General features: G+C 41.8%; 1 protein-coding gene across 1 annotated transcript in view; it reads left to right on the top strand.

Annotated features, from left to right (window-relative positions):
• Nucleotides 1-21,917, top strand: part of SPACA7 (sperm acrosome associated 7) — a 58,725-nt gene that overhangs the window by 18,747 nt on the left and 18,061 nt on the right. The window contains exons 3-5 of the mRNA XM_055244514.2: nt 3,343-3,432; nt 4,363-4,470; nt 6,363-6,458. Coding sequence (XP_055100489.1) covers nt 3,343-3,432; nt 4,363-4,470; nt 6,363-6,458 — 294 coding nt within the window. The remainder of the gene's footprint in view (nt 1-3,342; nt 3,433-4,362; nt 4,471-6,362; nt 6,459-21,917) is intronic.

The following is a 21,917-nucleotide window of genomic DNA, read 5'->3' as shown; positions in this document are numbered from 1 at the left end:
GGCAGGAGTTAGGCTCCCCAGGGTCAGGGAATGGCTGTGACTAGACTCACTTTCCCGGTGAATCTGGCAGTTGCCAGATTCTGAGAGTTTTAGTCCTGAGACCAGCACCTGCTCCAGCCAGTGTCTCAGCCACCCCCGGAGAAACAGCAGCCTCAGAAAAGGATTCAGGAAGAGGAAAGAGTGGCTGGCGTTTCTGATATTTTTCCTGGGTCCTGACCAACTAAACCTAGAAGGAGGCAGCAGCTCTTACCCCCATCCACACCTCCAAATTTCTTCTAGGTAGAAAGCTGAAAGCGTTGACAGTGAGAATTCAAATCCCTGTGGAGGTCAGCGAAGCCCACCCAGGCAGGCCAGGCCGAGACTGTCTGTCCAGAGCTTGCCGTGGCAGGGTAGTCGCTACCATCACGTGCAATTTCAGAGCCCCCGAGTCAGGCAGGGGATGGGGCCTCACTAGAGCAAGGGAAGCCCAGGTCCTGTGCAGGCTGCCGCTGGGTGTGCTGGGGGCGGCTCATCAGACGGGCAGCGAGGGGTTGGTGAGGGAGCGTGTGTGGCTTTCTCTGGTCGGCTCCAAGTTGGAAGCGAGGACAAAAGCCAGAGTTGCTGTCGGTGATGGATGCGTTCCTGGCCCTCTGGGGCCGGCTGGTCCAGGGGTTGCGCTTCGGCTGCCTGAGTTATTGCTAGAGGAGGTCTGACTTCCGGCAAGTTTGGCTGCGGAGCAGGCCAGCCCCCTGGACTGGCTGCTACAGGTGTGGTTGGCTCTGTTTTTGTTTTTGTTTTTTGTTTTTTTTTTGAGATGGAGTCTCACACTCTTGCCACCCAGGCTGGAGTGCAGTGGCGAGATCTCAGCTCACTGCAAACTCCACCTCCTGGGTTCAAGCGATTCTCCTGCCTCAGCCTCCCGAGTTGCTGGGATTACAGATGTGCACCACCTCACCCAGCTAATTTTTGCATTTTTAGTAGAGACAGGGTTTCACCATATTGGCCAGGCTGGTCTCAAACTCCTAACCTCAGGTGATCCGCCCACCTCGGCCTCCCAGAGCGCTGGGATTACAGGAGTGAGCCACTGCGCCCAGCCTGGTCAGCTGTTTTGATGGATGGTCTGGTCATTGTATTTCAGCCTCTTCTCTCTCAAAAAATTCAACCATCAGCAGTTAGACTTGGTTTTAAAACAAAGAGCTTTCTAACCTTGTTCTACCTGCTGGCTTCATCTCTACCTAAAGCGTTTTTCTAGCCCTGACCAATCTCCCCATGGGTGGGGAGGCCCGTGGAAAGGTCAAAGCAGGCTTTGGCCACGGGCAGCTCACCGTGGGGTGGCTCGGCCCCCCGCCTCTCTTTGGCCCCCAAAGAGGAGTGCGCTTTGGCTCTCCAAGCAGGAGTGTGCCTCCCCACAGCTGGGCCACCATCCACCCACCTCAGGGAATCCCAGGGTGTCTGCAGCTTGAGGAGTCTGGATCCCCAGGAGGCCACTCCCGGCTTCAGGCATGGAGTGGACTGGGTCACACTGGGCCGGGTCAGGGACTGTGGGTGCGGTTGTTAGAGACGGAGAGTTGCAGAGACAGCCCATCTGCCATGGACAGGAGTGACTCCCAGTAACAACGGGGTAACTGAAGCCAGAGTTGGCCAGGAAGTTCAGACAGTGCCCCAGGAGGGCTCACTTCTTAGGGCTGGTCAGCTGATTCCTGTCCTCTGCCTGCCCCCATTTGCCCTGGGAGCCCATCTGCCCTTGGTGGAAGCTCTGGTACTGCTGACCTGCTGTGCCCGGTCACGGCTGTAGAATCCTGCCTCCTGGACATGGCTGGCTGGAGTGGGGCGGAGACCAGGGACTGAGGCTGGGCCATCCTTGGCCCCCCAGTGCCTGTGCAGTGTCTGGTTCAGAAGAGTGCACAGTAAATGCTTACCATTCAAATGCATATCCACACTTCTCCAAGACCCCTATATCACTGGACACCATGACTGTTTAGGAACTTGGAATTCCTAAGATTGGTGCTTCTGTCCAATCACTGGCCCCAGCAGACAGAGCCTGAGTGGCAGCGCCCAGCCCCTTGGCTGGGATCCTGGGGCACCCGCGGCTAAGAGGCAGGTGGCACGCAGCTCTGGTCCGACAGTTTCACAACACAAGGCCATGTCCCTGAGGTTGTCCTGGCCTCTCCTCAAGCTCGTGCCTCATGATCAAGGATGGTGTCCACAGTGCCAGGCACCTCGTCCACTCCCAGGGCAGCAGGCGGGGGTGCAGGCCTGGACACTGGTTCCCCTTTTATCAGGAGGAGCAAACTCCTCGCAGAGCTGGTAGACTCCTCCTACCTTACAGGGCTGTAGCCCACCCGGCCGCAGGGGGCCTCACTGGGGGCGCACATTGCCAAAACCCAGCTCTGTGAGCGAGGAAGAGGGAGAGCACAGCTGCTGGGCAAGACACCGAGAGCCCAGGACGAAGCATTTTTCTCGGGGGTATTGGTGGCATCTTCATTTCCAGTGGCATTTTCAGCCTCTTCCCCTTTACCCTCGAATTCCGCATGAGCTGGTCCTGGGGTGACCAGACACCCGCTTTGCCTGGGGCTAAGGAGCTCCTCGTTGAGGGACTTTCCGGGCTAAACCCAGAGGGCCCCAGCAAACCAGGACCCACTGCCCAGCCCAGCGCTGCAGCCTGGCCTGGTGACTGTGCTGCAGAGACAGCGGTGACTCTCAGTTGCCGCAGCAGCTGGCCATGGCCCAGGCTCCATGCCGAGCGCCTTCTGCATACACTGCTTTACTGGACCCTCAGGAAAGCCCACAGGCAAACACACACTCCCGTTTTACAGACAGGAAACCGAAGCTCAGGGCCGGGAGGACGTTTGTCCAAGATCACATTCTGGTGGGAGCAGAGCTCGTGTGTTTTTTCTGGGTCTGTCAGACACGAAGCTCAGGGCTCTCATGGTAAAAGCTCCCTAGGAGGACCAATAGGGACGTAAAAGAAGAAAATGAGGCTGCGTTGACACAGAGATCAGGAGCGACGCTCACTCACACACGGAGGGCAGCTTTGGGAGAGCCTCAGAGATGGGACAGAGGGACCCAGGGCAGGAAGGAGACTTAGGACCACGTGTGGGCCAAGCATCCAGCCTTGTACCTTTGGGGGGCAATGTTCAGTGTCCAAAACATCCAAATGGTCTAGTTTTTCTTAAATTATTGAGGGAGGCAGCGGCCTGCCCACCCAGAGAAGGTTCTTTCAAAAGTCAAGTCCCACATCCCCTGGGTTCCCGGAGTTCCTGTTTCCCATTCACTGTGTGTACAGATGGCCTTAGGGGACAGGAGCACAAGGGCCAGCCCTGCAGGGTGGACTCTAACATGTTCTTGTGTGCTTCTCCCAAGATGAAATTCTAGTCCAGGAGATTTTGGATCTGAATAAAACAACACCAACCAAAATGCCAAGTACAGCATCAACATTATCAACAACAATATGTAAGGAAAAAAGCAAGCACACCCCTTTCTGACCCTCTAATTGCCCTTATTCCCGGAGGCCTGTGGTATGGAATACATGACCCTATTATTTGCACATTAAGACCAGCTACTTCTGGGCCAAGGGCACATGGAGATGTGAACAATATGGCGTCTAAAACCATTTCTACAGCTTCCCGAGACAGAGGAAGTCAACCCTAGACTGGCAGGGATGATTCTCTTTACTCTGGGATCTCTGGAGTGCGCGTTCAAGCACGTTCTCGCCCTTGGGAACCACTGCAGGAACACAGGGCACAAGAACATGAGAACCCTGCACTAACCAGCACTTTACAGTTCCTCCCACACATGCCCACACTCTCACTTCACGCTCACCTACGGCTTCTGAGAGAGCAGGGCAGTTATCATTACCCCATTTGACAGAAGGTAAAACCAAGGTCTAGCAAATGACTTGCCCAAGGCCACACAGTGAGTCATGAACCAACACAAAGAACGGCCTTCCTCAAGTGCAGCTTCACATGGTCAAAGAGATATGCAAGGAAATAGAACAGCACATTCAGAACCAAGCCAGAGTACTGAATCAACAGTTGCCAAGGAGAGAACTGGGAATCAGAAATCCCCACACAGTGCATGAAAATGTATTCAGCAGCAGGAAAGTTCAGCACTCTCTTGAAATCTTGCATCCAGAATGTAAATTCCAGTTCCTAGGATTGGTTCACCGGCCATCTGCCAAGGTCCACACTGTTGGTTCAAGGGAGTCAGAGGACACCTGACTCTGTTTACACCTTCACTTGCCAACGCACATTTCCAAATAGAGCTTGCAAATCATATTAACATCCCATCCCTACGTTTTAAAATAAAGCATGGGCCAAAAACGTTTATACCTGTATAATCAAGAAAACTTTTCCCCATTTTTTTCCATGTTCTTCATTGAAGATGCTGGTATTGACGAGAATTATCAAGCTGGTGGTTCTGAGAATTATCATGAATTATTAGAGAATTTACAATCCTCTCCTGGCATTGAGGACAAAATTTCCAATGATGGTAAATGCAACCCAGTAATTACCCCTTCCCAAGTCCAGGTGTAACGGGAGAGGTAGGAGGCAGGCAGACGCAGGCGGACACATCTCCTTCCTGGAGGATAAACCCTTGGTGGGAGAATGTGCCTGCTGCCCCTGGTTGGGCAGATCTCCCAGTCTCTGTCGGGGCTGAGGAACCCCCAGCTTCCCCACCCCCTGCTGTGGGGCCAACCCTGGAATAAACACAGCCCAGGGAAGCACAGCAGAAATGTCTTATGGGCAGGCAGATGCCAAGACAGGGAGGCAGGTGCTGCCACAATGCCTGGCCCCCTCTCCCAAAGCTTCAGCTAAGTCACTTCTCCTTCCCAGGGCAGGTGCAGAGAGAGCCAGAGTGCCCCCAGAGAGTTCCCCCAGAAGTAGGGAAAAGCCTCCCTCCAACAGATGAGTCTGCTGGGAAAAAATCAGTGTGCAAAGGCTCAGAGGATAAGATACTTGGACCCCACGGAGGGGCAAAATACCTCCTCTTTACCCTGGAGATTCAAAACCAGAAAGGGCACATGTATATGCCCAGGTATATGAGTCTGTTCTCACACTGCTATAACAAACTACCTGAGGCTGAGTAATTTATAAAGAAAAGAGGTTTAATTTGTTCATCTTTCTGCAGACTGTGCATGAGGCATGGCTGGGAGCCCTCAGGAAACTTACAATCATGGCAGAAGACCATAGGGGAAGCAAGTACATCTTCACATGGAGACAGGACAGAGAGAGTGAAGGGGGAGGTACCACACACTTATAAACAACCAGACCTCGTGAGAACTCACTATCATGAGAACAGCAAGGAGGAACTCTGCCCCCACGATCCAATCATCTCCCACCAGGTCCCTCCCCTAACACTGGGGATTACATTTCGACATGAGATTTGGCTGGGGACACAGAGCCAAACCATATCACCAGGACACACATGTAGGACATCTGTGGTGTTCCCCACACACAGGATCAGGTCACAGCTCCAGTATCTGATGGTGTGCCAGGAGCCAAGCATTTCTGTAGGGGCCCAGGAATCTGCATCCCAATCCATTACCTCAAACAGTCCCCCCAAAAAGACAGACTCTGGAGTTGGGAAAGACTGAACTAGATTTTTTCAGGGCTTAAACAAGAATAAGATTTTATTTAAAATTAATACGAATACCTCCGAATTTGTCTGCCTGATGGTCCGTGTGGTGTTTGCCGACCGGCGAGTTTCTCTTTCTGCCATTGCTTCTCCATTTATTAATTGGGATTCTGCTTTAAGAAAGAGCTGCCCCTCCTCCCCTGTTTATGTATTCGGTTGCTTATTACTGTCTACATGGGCTACTAGGGATTTACTATAGTCTGTGGGTTATAAAACACGGACACCATTACTGATTGTGAGCCAAGAAGTGGGTGCTCGCTAAGTTCAATGGCACAGCATTGCTTCCAGGCCCTCTCTACAGACAGAGCTAGGAAACACATCTGTGCAAATCATGGATCCGTGCAAATCCTCCTTTCCTGCCCACGTTCCTTTCTTCCTACAGTTCTGCAGCCGTTATCTTTTGTATGTACCTTTCCATTGTCTGCAATATTTTGCCATTTCAAACACAGCTGCAGTGAGCAGCCTGCAGCACAGGTATTTTCATATTGTCGGGAATTATCTCCAGGGTCAATTCTTAGCGTTGGGATGTTGGGTCAAAGGACGTGTGGAGGAGTGAATAAGTAGTTTTAATAGTCAGATGAGGCCTGGCTCTGTATTCACATATTGAGTTTCCAAAACATATTTTCAAATAAAACTTGAAAATGATATTAGCATTTCAACTTAGCATGTTTAAATAAATGACCAAAATGCTTATCAGTGTGTAATCAAGAACATTTTCCCCGTTTTTTCCATATTTGTCATTAAAGAAGCCAGTGCTGATGCAAATCTCCATGGTGATCCTTCGGAGAATTATCGTGGGCCACAGGTGTCTCCTGGCAGTGAGAAGAGTGTTTCTGGTAAAGGTAAATATGCCCTGCTCACACTGAGAGCTCTATGGGAGAGACGGAGGCACGTGTGTGTGAGGTGACCGTCTCCCTCCAGCTTCGCCAATATGCCTTGTTACGCAATTAGGTTCCCACCAACATCACGGTGAGAAGCGGTATTTCAGTATTGCTTTTGTTTGCAATTGTCTTATTATGAGTGAGTTTAAACATCTCATATGTTTAAGGGCCATTTTTATACCACTTTTGTAAATGTTGCATTCATTACAATTTCCCATTTTCCTTTAGGTTTTTGGTCTTTTAGCCTCATTTCTCAAAGCTGTTTATATTTTAAGAACAAACTTTTAGAGAGAGAGAGAGATGATAGATAGACAGATAGATGATAGATGATAACTGTTGGGGTTTGTTAGTTCACTTTTGACTACGTTTATAATTTTTCATGGAAAAAAATGTCAATTTTTGTGTAGCCAAAATTATCAATCTCTGGCTGCCTTTAGCTTTTGACTTTCTGAGTTAGAAAGTCCCCACACTGAGACTAAAGAAGAATTTGTTTTCCTCCAGTATCTATAGGACTTCATCTGCTACGTTAGCTCTTGGATCCATTTGGAGTTTACCTCTGAGCATGATGTGAGGTGTTCCTAATTTTATCTTTTTACGAATGGCTACCCAGTTATCCCTGAACCATTTTTTAAAAGTCCATCTTTGTCCCATGATTTGCAAGGCCACATGTGTTATACACTAAGTTTTTCTGTGTGTGACTGTCCTGTCTGGGCCGTGCAGCACAGTCCTCTACTAAGGGGCCAGCACCACAGCGTGTTATTCAGAGTGTATTTTAGCCTCTGGGACACACTTCCCTCTTTTAGTTCTTCTTTTTAGCTTTTCTTTTTCCATGTTTCCCTGATTATATTTTTGGTAACATATCTAATTTCCTTTCCTTGAGTTTACGTTTTTATTGGGATTGCATTACATTTGTAAAGTAATTTAGAAAATAACTGGCACTTTACCATGTTGAGTGGATCTATCTAAGAATAAGTAATGTCTTTCTGTTTGTTCAATGTCATTTCCTGTCTTTCAGGAATATTTTTAAGTCTTCCTTGTATAGGTGTTATACTGTCATGATAAGCTTATTCCTAAGTATTCAGTCTACTTTCTTGCTATCAGAAGCAGGATGTTACCTATCATTGTGTACTTTAACTAATCTTTTATATGAATGCCTTGATTTCTATAGGTTAATTTTATCCTGCTATCTTACTGAATTGTTTTCTTGTTTGAGTTAGCTTTATCATTGATTATCTAGGGTTTTCCAGATATGCTATATTATCATCTGTTAAATAGAAATTGTTTTCTTCTTCTTTACCAATTTTTATGCATCTCATTGATGTCTCTTGCCTAATTGCATTGACTGATATATACAGGATAATGTTTAATAGTAGTGGAGTGAGTGGGCATTCTTGCCTTGTTCATGGACTTCGTAGACATGCCTATAGTGTTTATCCAGTAAGTAGGATTCTGGCTTTGGAACAGAGGCACACACATTTTAACATGTAAGGAAAGCATCCGTCAACCATTTTACGTTTTGTCAAAGTCTTTTTTATCACTTTTGGAGCCAATAGATTTTTTTCTTTAGATCTATTAAATATAGTGAATGATATTAATGAGTTTCCTAATACTGAACCAACCTTGCATTTCTAAAATAAATTTCATTTGGTCATGCTGATTATATTCTTAGAATGGTATTAGATTCAACTTGCCAATATTTTATTTCATATTTTTGCATCCAAATACACAAATGACACTAGTCTATGGTGGGGTTTTTTACTTATCTTTATCAGGTTGAAAAACTGATGTTATAATAAAAAATCTATAATAAACATTAGAAATTTTTCTTTCCTTTTTGGTTCTTTAGAGCATCAGAAGCATTTTGTGTTTTAAAATTTATGAGAAATCCCTGTGAAACCACCTCTTCCTGGGGCTTTTTCTGGGGGAGTTCCTTAATAACTTTATTTCTTCTAGGAAAAGTGATTCTTTAGGTTTCTTAATCAATGGGGTCAATTTAGCCATCTATATTTCCCTAGGAAGTTATCCACTTCTTCTAGGTTTTCAAATGTATTTGAATAGAGATCTTTAAATCATCTCCTGATTTTAAAAAATTTACTTGTTTCCATTGTTATTTCCCCTTTGTGATTTCTTGTTTTGTAAATTTATGCTTAAACATTTTCTTTTTGATCAACTAAGCCAGTGGTCTGTCTAGTTTATCATTTTTTCTGAAACCCAGGGATTTTTTAAATTCCCATAGGTTTTTGGGAAACAGGTGGTGTTTGGTTACATGTATAAGTTCTTTAGCGGTGATTTCTCAGATTTTGTTGCACCCACCATCCGAACAGTACACACTGTACCCAATTTGTAGTCTTTTATCCCTAACTCCCCTCCCATACTTTCCCCCAAGTTCCCAAAGTCCACTGTGTCATTCTTATGCCTTTGCATCCTCATAGCTTAGCTCCCACTTAGGAGTGAGAACATACGATGTTTGGTTTTCCATTACTGAGTTACTGCACTTAGAATAATGGTCTCCAGTTCCATCCAGGTTGCTATGAATGCCATTATTTCATTTCTTTTTATACCTGAGTAGTATTCCATAGCATACATACACCACAATTTCTTTATCCACTCATTGATTTATGGGCATTTGGGCTGATTCCATATTTTTGCAGTTACAAATTGTGCTGTGATAAGCATGTATGTCCAAGTGTCTTTTTCGTATAATAACTTCTTTTGCTCTGGGTAGATATGCAGTAGTGGGATTGCTGGATCAAATGGTAGATCTACTTTTAGTTCTTTAAGGAATCTCCACACTGTTTTCCATAGTGGTTTTACTGCTTTACATTCCCACCAGCAGTGTAGAAGTGTTCCCTTTGTACCACATCCACATCACCATCTATTATTTTTTGATTTTTTGATTATGGCCACTCTTGCAGGAGTGAGGTGGTATAGCACTGTGGTTTTGATTTGTATTTCCCTGATCATTAGTGATGTTCAGCATTTTTTCAACTGTTTGTTGGCCATTTGTATATCTTCTTTTGAGAATTGTTTATTCATGTCCTCAGCCCACTTTTTGATGGGATTGTTTGAGTTTTTCTTGCTGACTTTCTCATTGTAGATTCTGGATATTAGTCCTTTATCAAATGTATAGATTGTGAAGATTTTCTTCCACTGTGGATTGTCTGTTAACTGCTGATTATTTCTTTTGCTGTGCAGAAGCTTTTTCGTTTCATTAAGTCCCATCTATCTTTGTTTTTGTTGTATTTGCATTTGGGTTCTTGGTCATGAAGTCTTTGCCTAAGCAAATATCTAGAAGGTTTTTTTCCAATGTTATCTTCTAGAATTTTTATGGTTTCAGGTCTTAAATTTAAGTCCTTTATCCATCTTGAGATGATTTTTGTATAAGGTGAGAGACAAGAATCCAGTTTCATTCTTCTACATGTGGCTTGTCAATTATCCCAGCACCATTCGTTGAATAGGGTGTCCTTTCTCCACTTTACGTTTTTGTTTGCTTTGTTGAAGATCAGTTGGCTGTAAGGACTTGGCTTTATTTCTAGGTTCTTTATTCTGTTCTTTGGTCTATGTGCCTATTTTTATATTAGTACCATGCTGTTTGGGTGACTATAGCCTTACAGTATAAAGTCAGATAATGTGATGCCTCCAGATTTGTTCTTTTTGCTTAGTCTTGCTTTGGCTATGCAAGCTCCTTTTTCATTCCATATGAATTTTAAGACAAAATCCAGTGTTTTGATATACTAATTAGCTCCATTGTATTCTCTTCTTTACCTCATTAATTTCTGCCTTTGTCACTAATATTACCTTCTTTATTTTCTCTTATAGTTCACTGTCTTGCTCTTTTTCTAGTTTTAGACCTGAGTAATTCTTTTATTTTTTTCCTTTTACCAATAAGTGTTTAGTGCTATGTTTCTTTACATGTATTCCATAGATTCTCATGTATACTGTTTTCATTATTATTTTCCAGAAATTTATCATTTTAGTTTGTATTTCCCTTTTAACCAAAAGTTTTCCAATTCCCAGGTAGTAGGGCATTTTGTCTTTGTTTTCCACAATAATTCCTAGTTTTATTGCCCTGTGATCAGAAAGTACTGTTTGTAATGGTTTTACTTTACAAAATTCGCTCATGGTTACATAAATATACTCAATTTTTGTGAATATTCTATAAGCACTTGAGAAACAGGCATATTCTCCAGTGTCAAGATTTAACAGGAATCTGGTGTGTGTTAATAACAATCACCTTTTGATTATGTTGTTTAGGTCTCCTCTTACATTTTACACCTATTCAACCTGTCTTTTGTTAAGAATAGTGTATAAATTCTCTGTTATAAATATTTTCCTGTCTGTGTCTCCTTGCATTTTCTGTAGTTTTTGCTTTATGAGTGATTCCTGTGTTATTTGGTGCATAGATTTTTATAAATATTATATCTTCATTGTGAATTCCAACTTTTAGCATTGAAAAGATACTTTCTTTGTCAGGTTAATGTTTTGAGGATTGGATATTTCTTTCTCTGCCATAAAGACCACTATCTCTCTGTTTTCATATTAAATAATAAGATATATTTTGTCCATTCTTTATTTTTTAGTTTACCATTTAAACTTTTATTTTTATTCATTTGCTTTTTTCTTCAATTTTTTAAATTGTGCTAAAATACCCACAACATAATTTGCCATGGTAACCATTTTTAACTGTACAGTTCCATGATGTTAAACACATTCATAATGCTGTCCAACCATCACCACTATCTGTCTCCAGAATTACTTCTATCACCCCAAATTGAAACTTTGTACCATTAAGGAATAACCCCCCTTTCTGCCTCCCTCCAGGCTCTGGCAGCCACCATTCTACTTTCTGTTTCTATGAATTTGACTAGTCAAGTGCCTCATATAAGTAGAATCACATAGTATTTGTCCTTCTGTGATTGGTTTATTTCACTTAGCATAATGTCTTCAAGGTTCATCCTTGTCTTAGCATGTGTCAGAATTTTCTCTCTTTTTAAGGCCAAGTAATTTGGAAATTACATATCTGATGAGAGATTAATATTAAGAATATATTTTAAAAACTCCTAAAACCCAACAACAAATAACTCTATCTAAAAATTGGCAAAGGACTTGAATAGAGATTTTTTCCAAGAAGATATACATGGCCAATAAGTCCATGAAAAAATGTTCAATATCACCAATCATTAGGGAAATACAAATCAACACTACAATGAGATATGACCTCACACTCATTAGGATGGGTAACATTAATGGATGAGTTAAGCCCATTTACCTTATGGATGTGACTGATAATTCATCACAACTCTATCAAAATATTATCAAAGTATGTGGATTGTATTACATTTGCTATGTTTCTTCAGGAGGTAAATATTCCTTGCTCTTAGGATACCCAGGAATTGAACTCAGCTCTGCACCAAGTGGACCTAATAGATATCTACAGAACTCTCCACCCCAAATCAACAGAATATACATTTTTTCAGCACCACACCACACCTATTCCAAAATTGACCACATAGTTGGAAGTAAAGCTCTCCTCAGCAAATGTAAAAGAACAGAAATTATAACAAACTGTCTCTCAGACCACAGTGCAATCAAACTAGAACTCAGGATTAAGAAACTCACTCAAAACCACTCAACTACATGGAAACTGAATAATCTGCTCCTGAATGACTACTGGGTACATAACAAAATGAAGGCAGAAATAAAGATATTCTTTGAAACCAATAAGAAAAAAGACACAACATATCAGAATATCTGGGACACATTTAAAGCAGTGTGTAGAGGGAAATTTATAGCACTAAATGCCCACAAGAGAAAGCAGGAAAGATCTATAACTGACACCCTAACACCACAATTAAAAGAACTAGAGAAGCAAGAGCAAACACATTCAAAAGCTAGCAGAAGGCAAGAAATAACTAAGATCAGAGCAGAACTGAAGGAGATAGAGACACAAAAAACCCTTCAAAAAATCAATGAATCCAGGAGCTGGTTTTTTGAAAAGATCAACAAAATTGATAGACTGCTAGCAAGACTAATAAAGAAGAAAAGAGAGAAGAATCAAATAGACGCAATAAAAAATGTTAAAGGGGATATCACCACTGATCCCACAGAAATACAAACTACCATCAGAGAATACTATAAACGCCCCTATGCAAATAAACTAGAAAATCTAGAAGAAATGGATAAATTCCTGGACACATACACCCTCCCAAGGCTAAACCAGGAAGAAGTTGAATCCCTGAATAGACCAATAACAGGCTCTGAAATTGAGGCAATAATCAATAGCCTACCAACCAAAAAAAGTCCAGGACCAGATGGATTCACAGCTGAATTCTACCAGAGGTACAAGGAGGAGCTGGTGCCATTCCTTCTGAAACTATTCCAATCAATAGAAAAAGAGGGAATCCTCCCTAACTCATTTTATGAGGCCAGCATCATCCTGATACCAAAGCCTGACAGAGACACAACAAAAAAAAGGGAATTTTAGACCAATATCCCTGATGAATATTGATGCAAAAATCCTCAATAAAATACCGGCAAACCAAATCCGGCAGCACATCAAAAAGCTTACCCACCATGATCAAGTGGGCTTCATCCCTGGGATGCAAGGCTGGTTCAACATATGCAAATCAATAAATGTAATCCAGCATATAAACAGAAACAAAGACAAAAACCACATGATTATCTCCATAGATGCGGAAAAGGCCTTTGACAAAATTCAACAGCCCTTCATGCTAAAAACTCTCAATAAATTAGGTATTGATGGGATGTATCTCAAAATAATAAGAGCTATTTATGACAAACCCACAGCCAATATCATACTGAATGGGCAAAAACTGGAAGCATTCCCTTTGAAAACTGGCACAAGACAGGGATGCCCTCTCTCACCACTCCTATTCAACATAGTGTTGGAAATTCTGGCCATGGCAATCAGGCAGGAGAAAGAAATAAAGGCTATTCAATTAGGGAAAGAGGAAGTCAAATTGTCCCTGTTTGCAGATGACGTGATTGTATATTTAGAAAACCCCATCGTCTCAGCCTAAAATCTCCTTAAGCTGATAAGCAACTTCAGCAAAGTCTCAGGATACAAAATCAATGTGCAAAAATCACAAGCATTCTTATACACCAATAGCAGACAAACAGAGCCAAATCATGAGTGAACTCTCATTCACAATTGCTTCAAAGAGAATAAAACACCTAGGAATCCAACCTACAAGGGATGTGAAGGACCTCTTCAAGGAGAACTACAAACCACTGCTCAACGAAATAAAAGAGGACACAAACAAATGGAACAGCATTCCATGCTCATGGATAGGAAGAATCAATATCGTGAAAATGGCCATACTGCCCAAGGTAATTTATAGATTCAATGCCATCCCCATCAAGCTACCAATGACTTTCTTCACAGAATTGGAAAAAACTACTTTAAAGTTCATATGGAACCAAAAAAGGGCCCTCATTGCCAAGACAATACTAAGCCAAAAGAACAAAGCTGGCGGCATCATGCTACCTGACTTCAAACTATACTACAAGGCTATAGTAACCAAAACAGCATGGCACTGGTACCAAAACAGAGATATAGACCAATGGAACAGAACAGAGTCCTCAGAAATAATACCACACTCCTACAACCATCTGATCTTTGACAAACCTGGCAAAACAAGTAGTGGGGAAAGGATTCCCTATTTAATAAATGGTGCTGGGAAAACTGGCTAGCCATATGTAGAAAGCTGAAATTGGATCCCTTCCTTACACCTTATACAAAAATTAATTCAAGGTGGATTAAAGACTTAAATGTTAGACCTAAAATCATAAAAACCCTAGAAGAAAACCTAGGCAATACCACTCAGGACATAGGCATGGGCGAGGACTTCATGTCTGAAACACCAAAAGCAATGGCAGCAAAAGCCAAAATTGACAAATGGGATCTAATTAAACTAAAGAGCTTCTGCACAGCAAAAGAAACTATCATCAGAGTGAACAGGCAACCTACAGAATGGGAGAAAATTTTTACAATCTACTCATCTGACAAAGGGCTAATATCCAGAATCTACAAAGAACTCAAACAAATTTACAAGAAAAAAATGAACAACCCCATCAAAAAGTGGGCGAAGGATATGAACAGACACTTCTCGAAAGAAGACATTTATGCAGCCAACAGACACATGAAAAAATGCTCATCATCACTGGCCATCAGAGAAATGCAAATCAAAACCACAATGAGATACCATCTCACACCAGTTAGAATAGTGATCATTAAAAAGTCAGGAAACAACAGGTGCTGGAGAGGATGTGGAGAAATAGGAACACTTTAACACTGTTAGTGAGACTGTAAACTAGTTCAACCATTGTGGAAGACAGTGTGGCGATTCCTCAAGGATCTAGAAGTAGAAATACCATTTGACCCAGCCATCTCATTACTCGGTACATACCCAAAGGATTGTAAATCATGCTGCTACAAAGACACATGCACACGTACATTTATTGTGGCACTATTCACAATAGCGAAGACTTGGAACCAACCCAAATGTCCATCAATGATAGACTGGATTAAGAAAATGTGGCACATAAACACCATGGAACACTATGCAGCCATAAAAAAGATGAGTTCATGTCCTTTGTAGGGACATAGATGAAACTAGAAACCATCATTCTGAGCAAACTATCGCAAGGACAAAAAACCAAACACCACATGTTCTCACTCATAGGTGGGAATTGAACAATGAGAACACTTGGACACAGGAAGGGAAACATCACACATTGGGGCCTGTCGTGGGGTGGGGGGAGGGGGGAGGGATACCATTAGGAGATATACCTAATGTAAATGACGAGTTAATGGGTGCAGCACACCAACATGGCACATGTATACACATGTAACAAACCTGCACATTGTGCACATGTACCCTAGAACTTAACGTATAATTAAAAATATTGTCCTTTAAATTATAAAAGTTGTTTGTTGTTGGGTTTTAGGAGTTTTTATATATTCTGAATATTAATCTCTGATCAGATATATAATTTGCAAATTACGTGGCCTTAAAAAGAAATAAAATTCTGACACATGGTAAAACAGTGATGACCGTTGCAGATATTATGCTAAGTGAAATAAACCAATCACAGAAGGACAAATACTGTGTGATTCCACTTACATGATGCACCTGAGTAGTCCAATTCAGACTATTAAAAAAATAGTGAGTACTGGGGAGGATGCAGAGAAATTAGAATTCTTGTGCACTGTTGGTGGGAATGTAAAATGGTGCAGCCACTGCAGAAGACAGTATAAAAAATAGAATTACTGTATGACTCAGCAATTACACTTCTGGTAATACACCAAAAATAACTGAAAGCAGGGTTTTGAAGAGGCATTTATACCCCTATGCTCATAGCATTATTCACAATAGCAAAAGCATAGAAGCAATCCGGTGTCCACTGACAAATACATGGATAAGCAAAATGTGGTCTGTCCATTTCTTTATTTTTAACCACTCAACATCACTTAAGTATACAGCATATACTTGGATCTTACTTTCTAAGGAAAACTGAAAAAAAAAATTAAGGGATGAGTTAAGCTCATTTACATTCTCAATGTGACTGATAATTCATTACGACCCTGTCAAAATATCATAAAATTATGTAGATTGTGTTACATTTGCTATGGTTTTTTTAGGAAGTAAATATTCCTGTTCTTTAAATTATAAAAAATATTTTGGGTATTTAAGAAAGTTTATATTTTTGTTCTAGTAATCACCTTTGTACTTACAACTTTTTAAATGTCCCTAATTCCTTTTTTTTCTTATTACACCACATACTATCTGGTTTTTCAGTTTTTAATTCATATATACTAGTTGCACATATTTACAGGGCACATTTAACATTTTGCTACATGCATACAATGTGTAATGATCAAATCTGGGTAACTGAGATGTCCACCACCTCAATCATTTATCATTTCTTTGGGTTGAGAACATTCCACATCTTCTCTTCTAGTACTTTGAAATATATAATAAAATATTGTTAACTGTAATCACCCTACTGTGCTGCTAAATGCTAGGACTTATTCCTTCTTTCTAACTGTATTTTTGTTCCCATTAACCAATCTCTCTCTATTTCCTTCTCCCCTTTCACCTTGCCAGCCTCTGGTAACCACCATTGTACTCTCTACCTCCATTAGAACAATTTTTTTAGCTCCAACATATGAGTGACAGCATGTGATATTAGGCTCTCTGTGCGTTTCACTTGACCTAATGTCCTCCAGTTCCACCTGTGTTGCTGCAATTGACAGGATTTTGCTTTTTTATGACTGAATAGTATTCCATGTATATGTGTACCATATTTTCTTTATTCATTTATCCACTGATGGACACTTACGTTGATACCATGTTTGATCTATTGTAAATAGAACTGCAATGGCCATGGAGCGTAGAGATTTCTTTGATGTACTGATTTGCTCTCTTTTAGACATATACCCATCACATCAGTGGGCTTGCTAGATCATATGGTAGTTTTGTTTTTAGTTGTTGTTTGAGGAACCTCTATACTTTTTTCCACAGTGGCTGAACTAGTTTACACTCCCGCCAACAATGTACAAGGATTCCCCCTTGTTCCCCATCCTTGCCAGCATCTGACATTGCCTGTGTTTTTGAAAAGTTATTTTAACTGGGATGAGATGATATCTCATTGTGGTTTTGATTTGCATTTCCCTGGTGATTAATGCTTTTCACATATCTGTTGGCCACTTATATGGCTTCTTTTGAGAATGTCAGTTCAGATCTTTTGCCAATTTTTGAATTAGTTTTTTGTTTTTTTTTTTTTGCTATAGGGTTGTTTGAGTTCCTTATATATTCTGGTTATTAATTTCTTGTCAGATGGATAGTTTGCAAATATTTTCTCCTATTCTTTAAGTTGTCTCTTCACCTTATTGATTGTTTCATTAGTTGTGTAGGAGCTTTTCGCTTGATATAATCCTAATTGTCTATTTTTGCTTTTGTTGCCTGTGCTTTTAAGGTCTTACTCAAAAAATATTTGCCCAGACAGATGTTCTAAAGTGTTTTCCTAATGTTTACTTCTAATGTTTTCATAGTTTCAGGTCTTACATTTAAGTCTTTAATCCATTTTGAGTTGATTTTTATATATGGGTGAGAGATAGGGGTCAAGTTTCATTCTTCTGCATATGAATGTCCAGTTTTCCCACAACCACTTATTAAGGAGACTATCCTTTTTCAAATGTATGTTCTTAGTGCCTTTGTTGAAAATGAATTGGCTGTAAATGCATAGATTTATTTCTAGATTCCCTATTCTGTCTCCTTGGTCTGCATGTCTGTTTTTAGTGTATTTATTACAGATTTTTGCTTTGTGGTTACCAGGAAACCTAAAAAACACATCCTATAACAAGTTATTTTAAACTGATAACAAATTAACTTTGATCATAAAGAAAATAAACAAGCAAAGAAAAAACTAAAAATCCCTACACTTTAACTCATTTCCTCCTACATTTTCACCTTTTGTTGTCTCAATTTAAGTCTTTTTATATTGTCTATCTCTTTAAAAATTATTATTATTTTTTAATAGATTTGCCTTTGCATCTTTATACTAAAGATATGAGTGGTTTGCACACCACAATTGCAGTCTTAGAGTGTTCTGAATTTTCCTGTCTTCTGACTTTTACCATTGAGTTTCATACCTTCCGATAATTTCTTGTTGCACATTAGTACCTTTTTCTTCCAGATTGAAGACTTCTTTTCAGCCTTTCTTGTAAGACAGATCTGGTGGGCATGAATTCTCTTGGCTTTTGTTTGTCTGGGAAAGTATTTCTTTTCCAGGTTTGAAGGATAGCTTTTCTGAGTAGAGCATTCTTGGTTGGAAGAGTTTGTTTTTTTTTTTTTTTTTCCTTTAGCACTTTAAATATGTCATCCAACTCCCTCCTGGCCTATAAAGTTTCCACTGAGAAGTCTGCTGCCAGACGTATCAGAGCTTCTTTAGATGTTATTTGATTATTTTATCTTGCTTCTTTTATAATTCTTTCTTTGTAGTTTACATTTGAGAGCTTGATTGTTAGATAAATTGGGGTAGTTTTACTTGGGTTGGATATTCCTGGTGATCTTTGATCTTCTTGTATCTCAGTATTCCTATCTTTCTCTAGGTTTGGAAAGGTCTCTGTAATTACTTCTTTGAATAAACTTTCTACTCCTATCTTTTTCTCTACTACTTCTTTAAGGCCATGACTCCATAGATTTGCCCTTTCTTGATTTCATAAGTGTTCTGCATTCTTTTTTATTTTCCCCTCTGACTGTATATTTTTCAATGGCCTAAGTATTAGTCCCTTTTGTGTTGCCATAAAGGGATACCTGAGGCTGGGTAGTTTATAAAGAAAAGAGGTTTATTTGGCTCACAGTTATGCAGGCTGTACAGGAAGCATGGTGCCTGCATCTGCCTCTAGTTGGGGCCTCAGGGAACTTTTCCTCATGGCAGAAGGCAAGGGGAGCCAGTGTGTTGTGTGATCAGAGAAGGAGCAAGAGGGAGTGATGGGGGGAGTTCCATGCTCTTGAACAGCCAGCTCCTGTGTGAACCAAAAGTTCAAGAACTCATTACGGCGGGGAAGGCACCAAGCTGTTTATGAGGGATCCACCCTCATGACCCAAACACCTCCCAGTAGGCCCCACGTCCAACACTGAGGATCACATTTCAACATGAGATTTGGAGGGGACGAATATTCAAACTATATCAGCCTGTATTCAAGCCTGATTCTCCTGCCTGATCAATTCTGCTATTGAGACACTCTGATGAATTTTTCAGTTTTTAATTATGTTTTTCAGCCCCAGGATTTCTGTTTATTAGTGTTATTATTGTTATTATTTCAATCTTTTGTTAAATTAATCTGATAAGTTTCTGAATGGCTTTTCTGTGTCTTTTTTTTTTTTTTTTTTTTTTTTGAGACGTGGTCTCATTCTGTCACTCAGGCTGTAGTGCAATGGTGTGATCTCAGCTCACTGCAACCTCTGCCTCCCAGATTCAAACAGTTCTCCTGCCTCAGCCTCCCGAGTATCTGGGATTACAGGCACATGCCACCATGCCCAGATAATTTTCGTATTTTTAGTGGAAATGGGGTTTCACCATGTTGGCCAGGCTGGTCTCGAACTCCTGATGTCAAGTGATTTGCCCGTTCTTGGCTTCCCAAAGTGCTGGGATTACAGGTGTGAGCCACCACACCCAACCTTTTCTGTGTCTTATTGAAGTTTTCCTCAAAATAGCTATATTTTTGTAGAATTCTCGGTCTTAAAATCACACATCTTCATATCTCTAGGGTTGGCTAATGGTGCCTTATTTCATCTCTTTGACGGAGTCATATTTTTCTGAATGTTCTTAATGCTTCTGGATGTTCATTGGTGCCTGGGCATTGAAAAGTTAGATATTTATTCCAGTCATTACATGGGCTTTGTTTGTACCCATCCTTTAGAGGACCTATCATTGATTCAAAGGAGACTGACTGACTGTTGAGTTCCCTAAGCCTGTGGTCACTGCAGCCATTTTTGCCCTACAGAGCGTCCTAAGTCCAGTTACACTGCAAGTCTCTTGCAATCTCCTAGATACCCAGCTCTGATGCAGTTGGGGAAAATCAGGGAGAATTCTCTGGGCTCCCAAAGACCCTCACTCACTTCCCTCTGTTTCCCCATAGCAGATGGAGTATCTCTCCACACTGAGCTGCCTGGAGTTGGAAGAGGAGTGATACAGGCACTCTCATGGCCGCCACAGCTAGCACCAATGCTGGGTCTCACCCAAAGTCCCACAGCTGCCCAGACAAGCACAGTACCAGAGCTCATCCAAGGTCTGCAGCTGCTACTGCCTAACTGCCATTGATGTTTATTCGAGGCTCAAGGTCACTTTAGTCAGCCAGTGGTGAAGCCAGCCAGGACTCAGTACCATCATACCAGGGTGGTATTATGGTCTTCCAGCCTGGGGTCAGCCTAGAAATGTTGTCTGGGAGTAATAGCCTGGAATCAGGAGCTTCAGGGTTCTTCCCAGTGTGGTTTTGCTGTGGCAGGGTTTGTGCCAGGTTCCAATGCAAAGGCCTCTGTACTCTTTTCTCTCCTTCTCCCCAGAAGGAGTCTCACTCTAAGCGATAGTGCCTGGAGTTGAGAGAGTTGTGATGTGGGCACTCCTATGGCCCCTGCATCTGGTGTTAAATTGGGTTGCATCCCAAGCCTTCTGCCTCCCAGACCAGTGCAGTACCACAGGGTTCACCCAAGGACTGTGGTCTCTATAGCCCTGCTGGCACTGAAATTTATTTGGGACCTATGGCCACTTTAGGTAACCAGCAGTGAAGTAGGGCAGGACTCAGGTTCATCCTGCAGGGCAGCGATTCTCCTCTGGCCTGGGGTGGGTCTAAATGCTCCCTCTGTGGGCACTGGCCTGGAATCAAGGACCACGGAATTCTGCCAGGTGCTGTGTTCCACTGTGGTGAGGCCAGCATTGAGCTCCAATGCAAGGTCCCACACTCACTTCCCTCCCTCCCTGAAGCACACAGATTCTCTCTCTGCACTGTGCTGCTTGGTGTTGGGGCAGGGTGGTGTAGGCAATACTATACTGTCCTTCCTACCTTCTTCAATGTCTTTTCTTGTTATTATGCTAAAATTAGGTACTATGATCACTCATCTGATTTTTCAGTTCTTGTGAAGGTGCCTTCTTGCATGCATAGTTGTTCAATTTTATGTTCCTACAGGGTTCAGTCGCTGGAGGGTAATATTTAGCTATCTTGCTCCACTTTCTGGATTGTCGGTTGTTGTTGTTGTTACAGACTGTCAGTGTCACCTGGGCTGGAGTGCAGTGGCATGATCTCAGCTCACTGCAACCTATACCTCCTGGGTTCAGGAGATTCCCCTGCCTCAGCCTCCCAAGTAGCTGGGATTATAGGCACCTGCCACCATGTCTGGCTAATTTTTGTGTTTTTAGTAGAGAATGGGTTTCACCATGTTGGCCAGGCTGGTCTCGAACTCCTGACATCAAGGGATCCACCCGCCTCGGCCTCTCAGAGTGCTGGGATTACAGGCGTGAGCCACCATGCCCAGCCCCTGGTTTGTCAGTTTTTAATGGTGTACTTGAACTATTAATCATTGCCTAATTGATTCAATTAGGCATCAACATCAAAGAGTTTCTATTTTCCTCTTCATCTCCCTTATCACCTCCTATAGTTTAATCACTTCTATTTTGTCAATACATATAGCATTTGCATATTAGTTTTCCAGTCTCACCTATGTTTCAATCATTTACATATATGATTATTAGTTGTGTGTGTGTGTGTATGTGTGTATCCACCTTCACCATCATTGTTCTTGTTGAAGTTGTCCAGTTATCTTTTGGTTTGATGAAGCTCACCCTGTAGCAGATTACTCAAGAATGTGCTATGGACACACAAATCTTTAGACTCTT

The sequence above is a fragment of the Symphalangus syndactylus genome, chromosome 15 (genome assembly GCF_028878055.3).
Source record: "Symphalangus syndactylus isolate Jambi chromosome 15, NHGRI_mSymSyn1-v2.1_pri, whole genome shotgun sequence".
Classification (NCBI taxonomy): Eukaryota; Metazoa; Chordata; class Mammalia; order Primates; family Hylobatidae; genus Symphalangus; species Symphalangus syndactylus.
The sequence above is the reverse complement of the archived record's forward strand: the minus strand, read 5'-3'. Positions and strand labels throughout refer to the sequence as shown.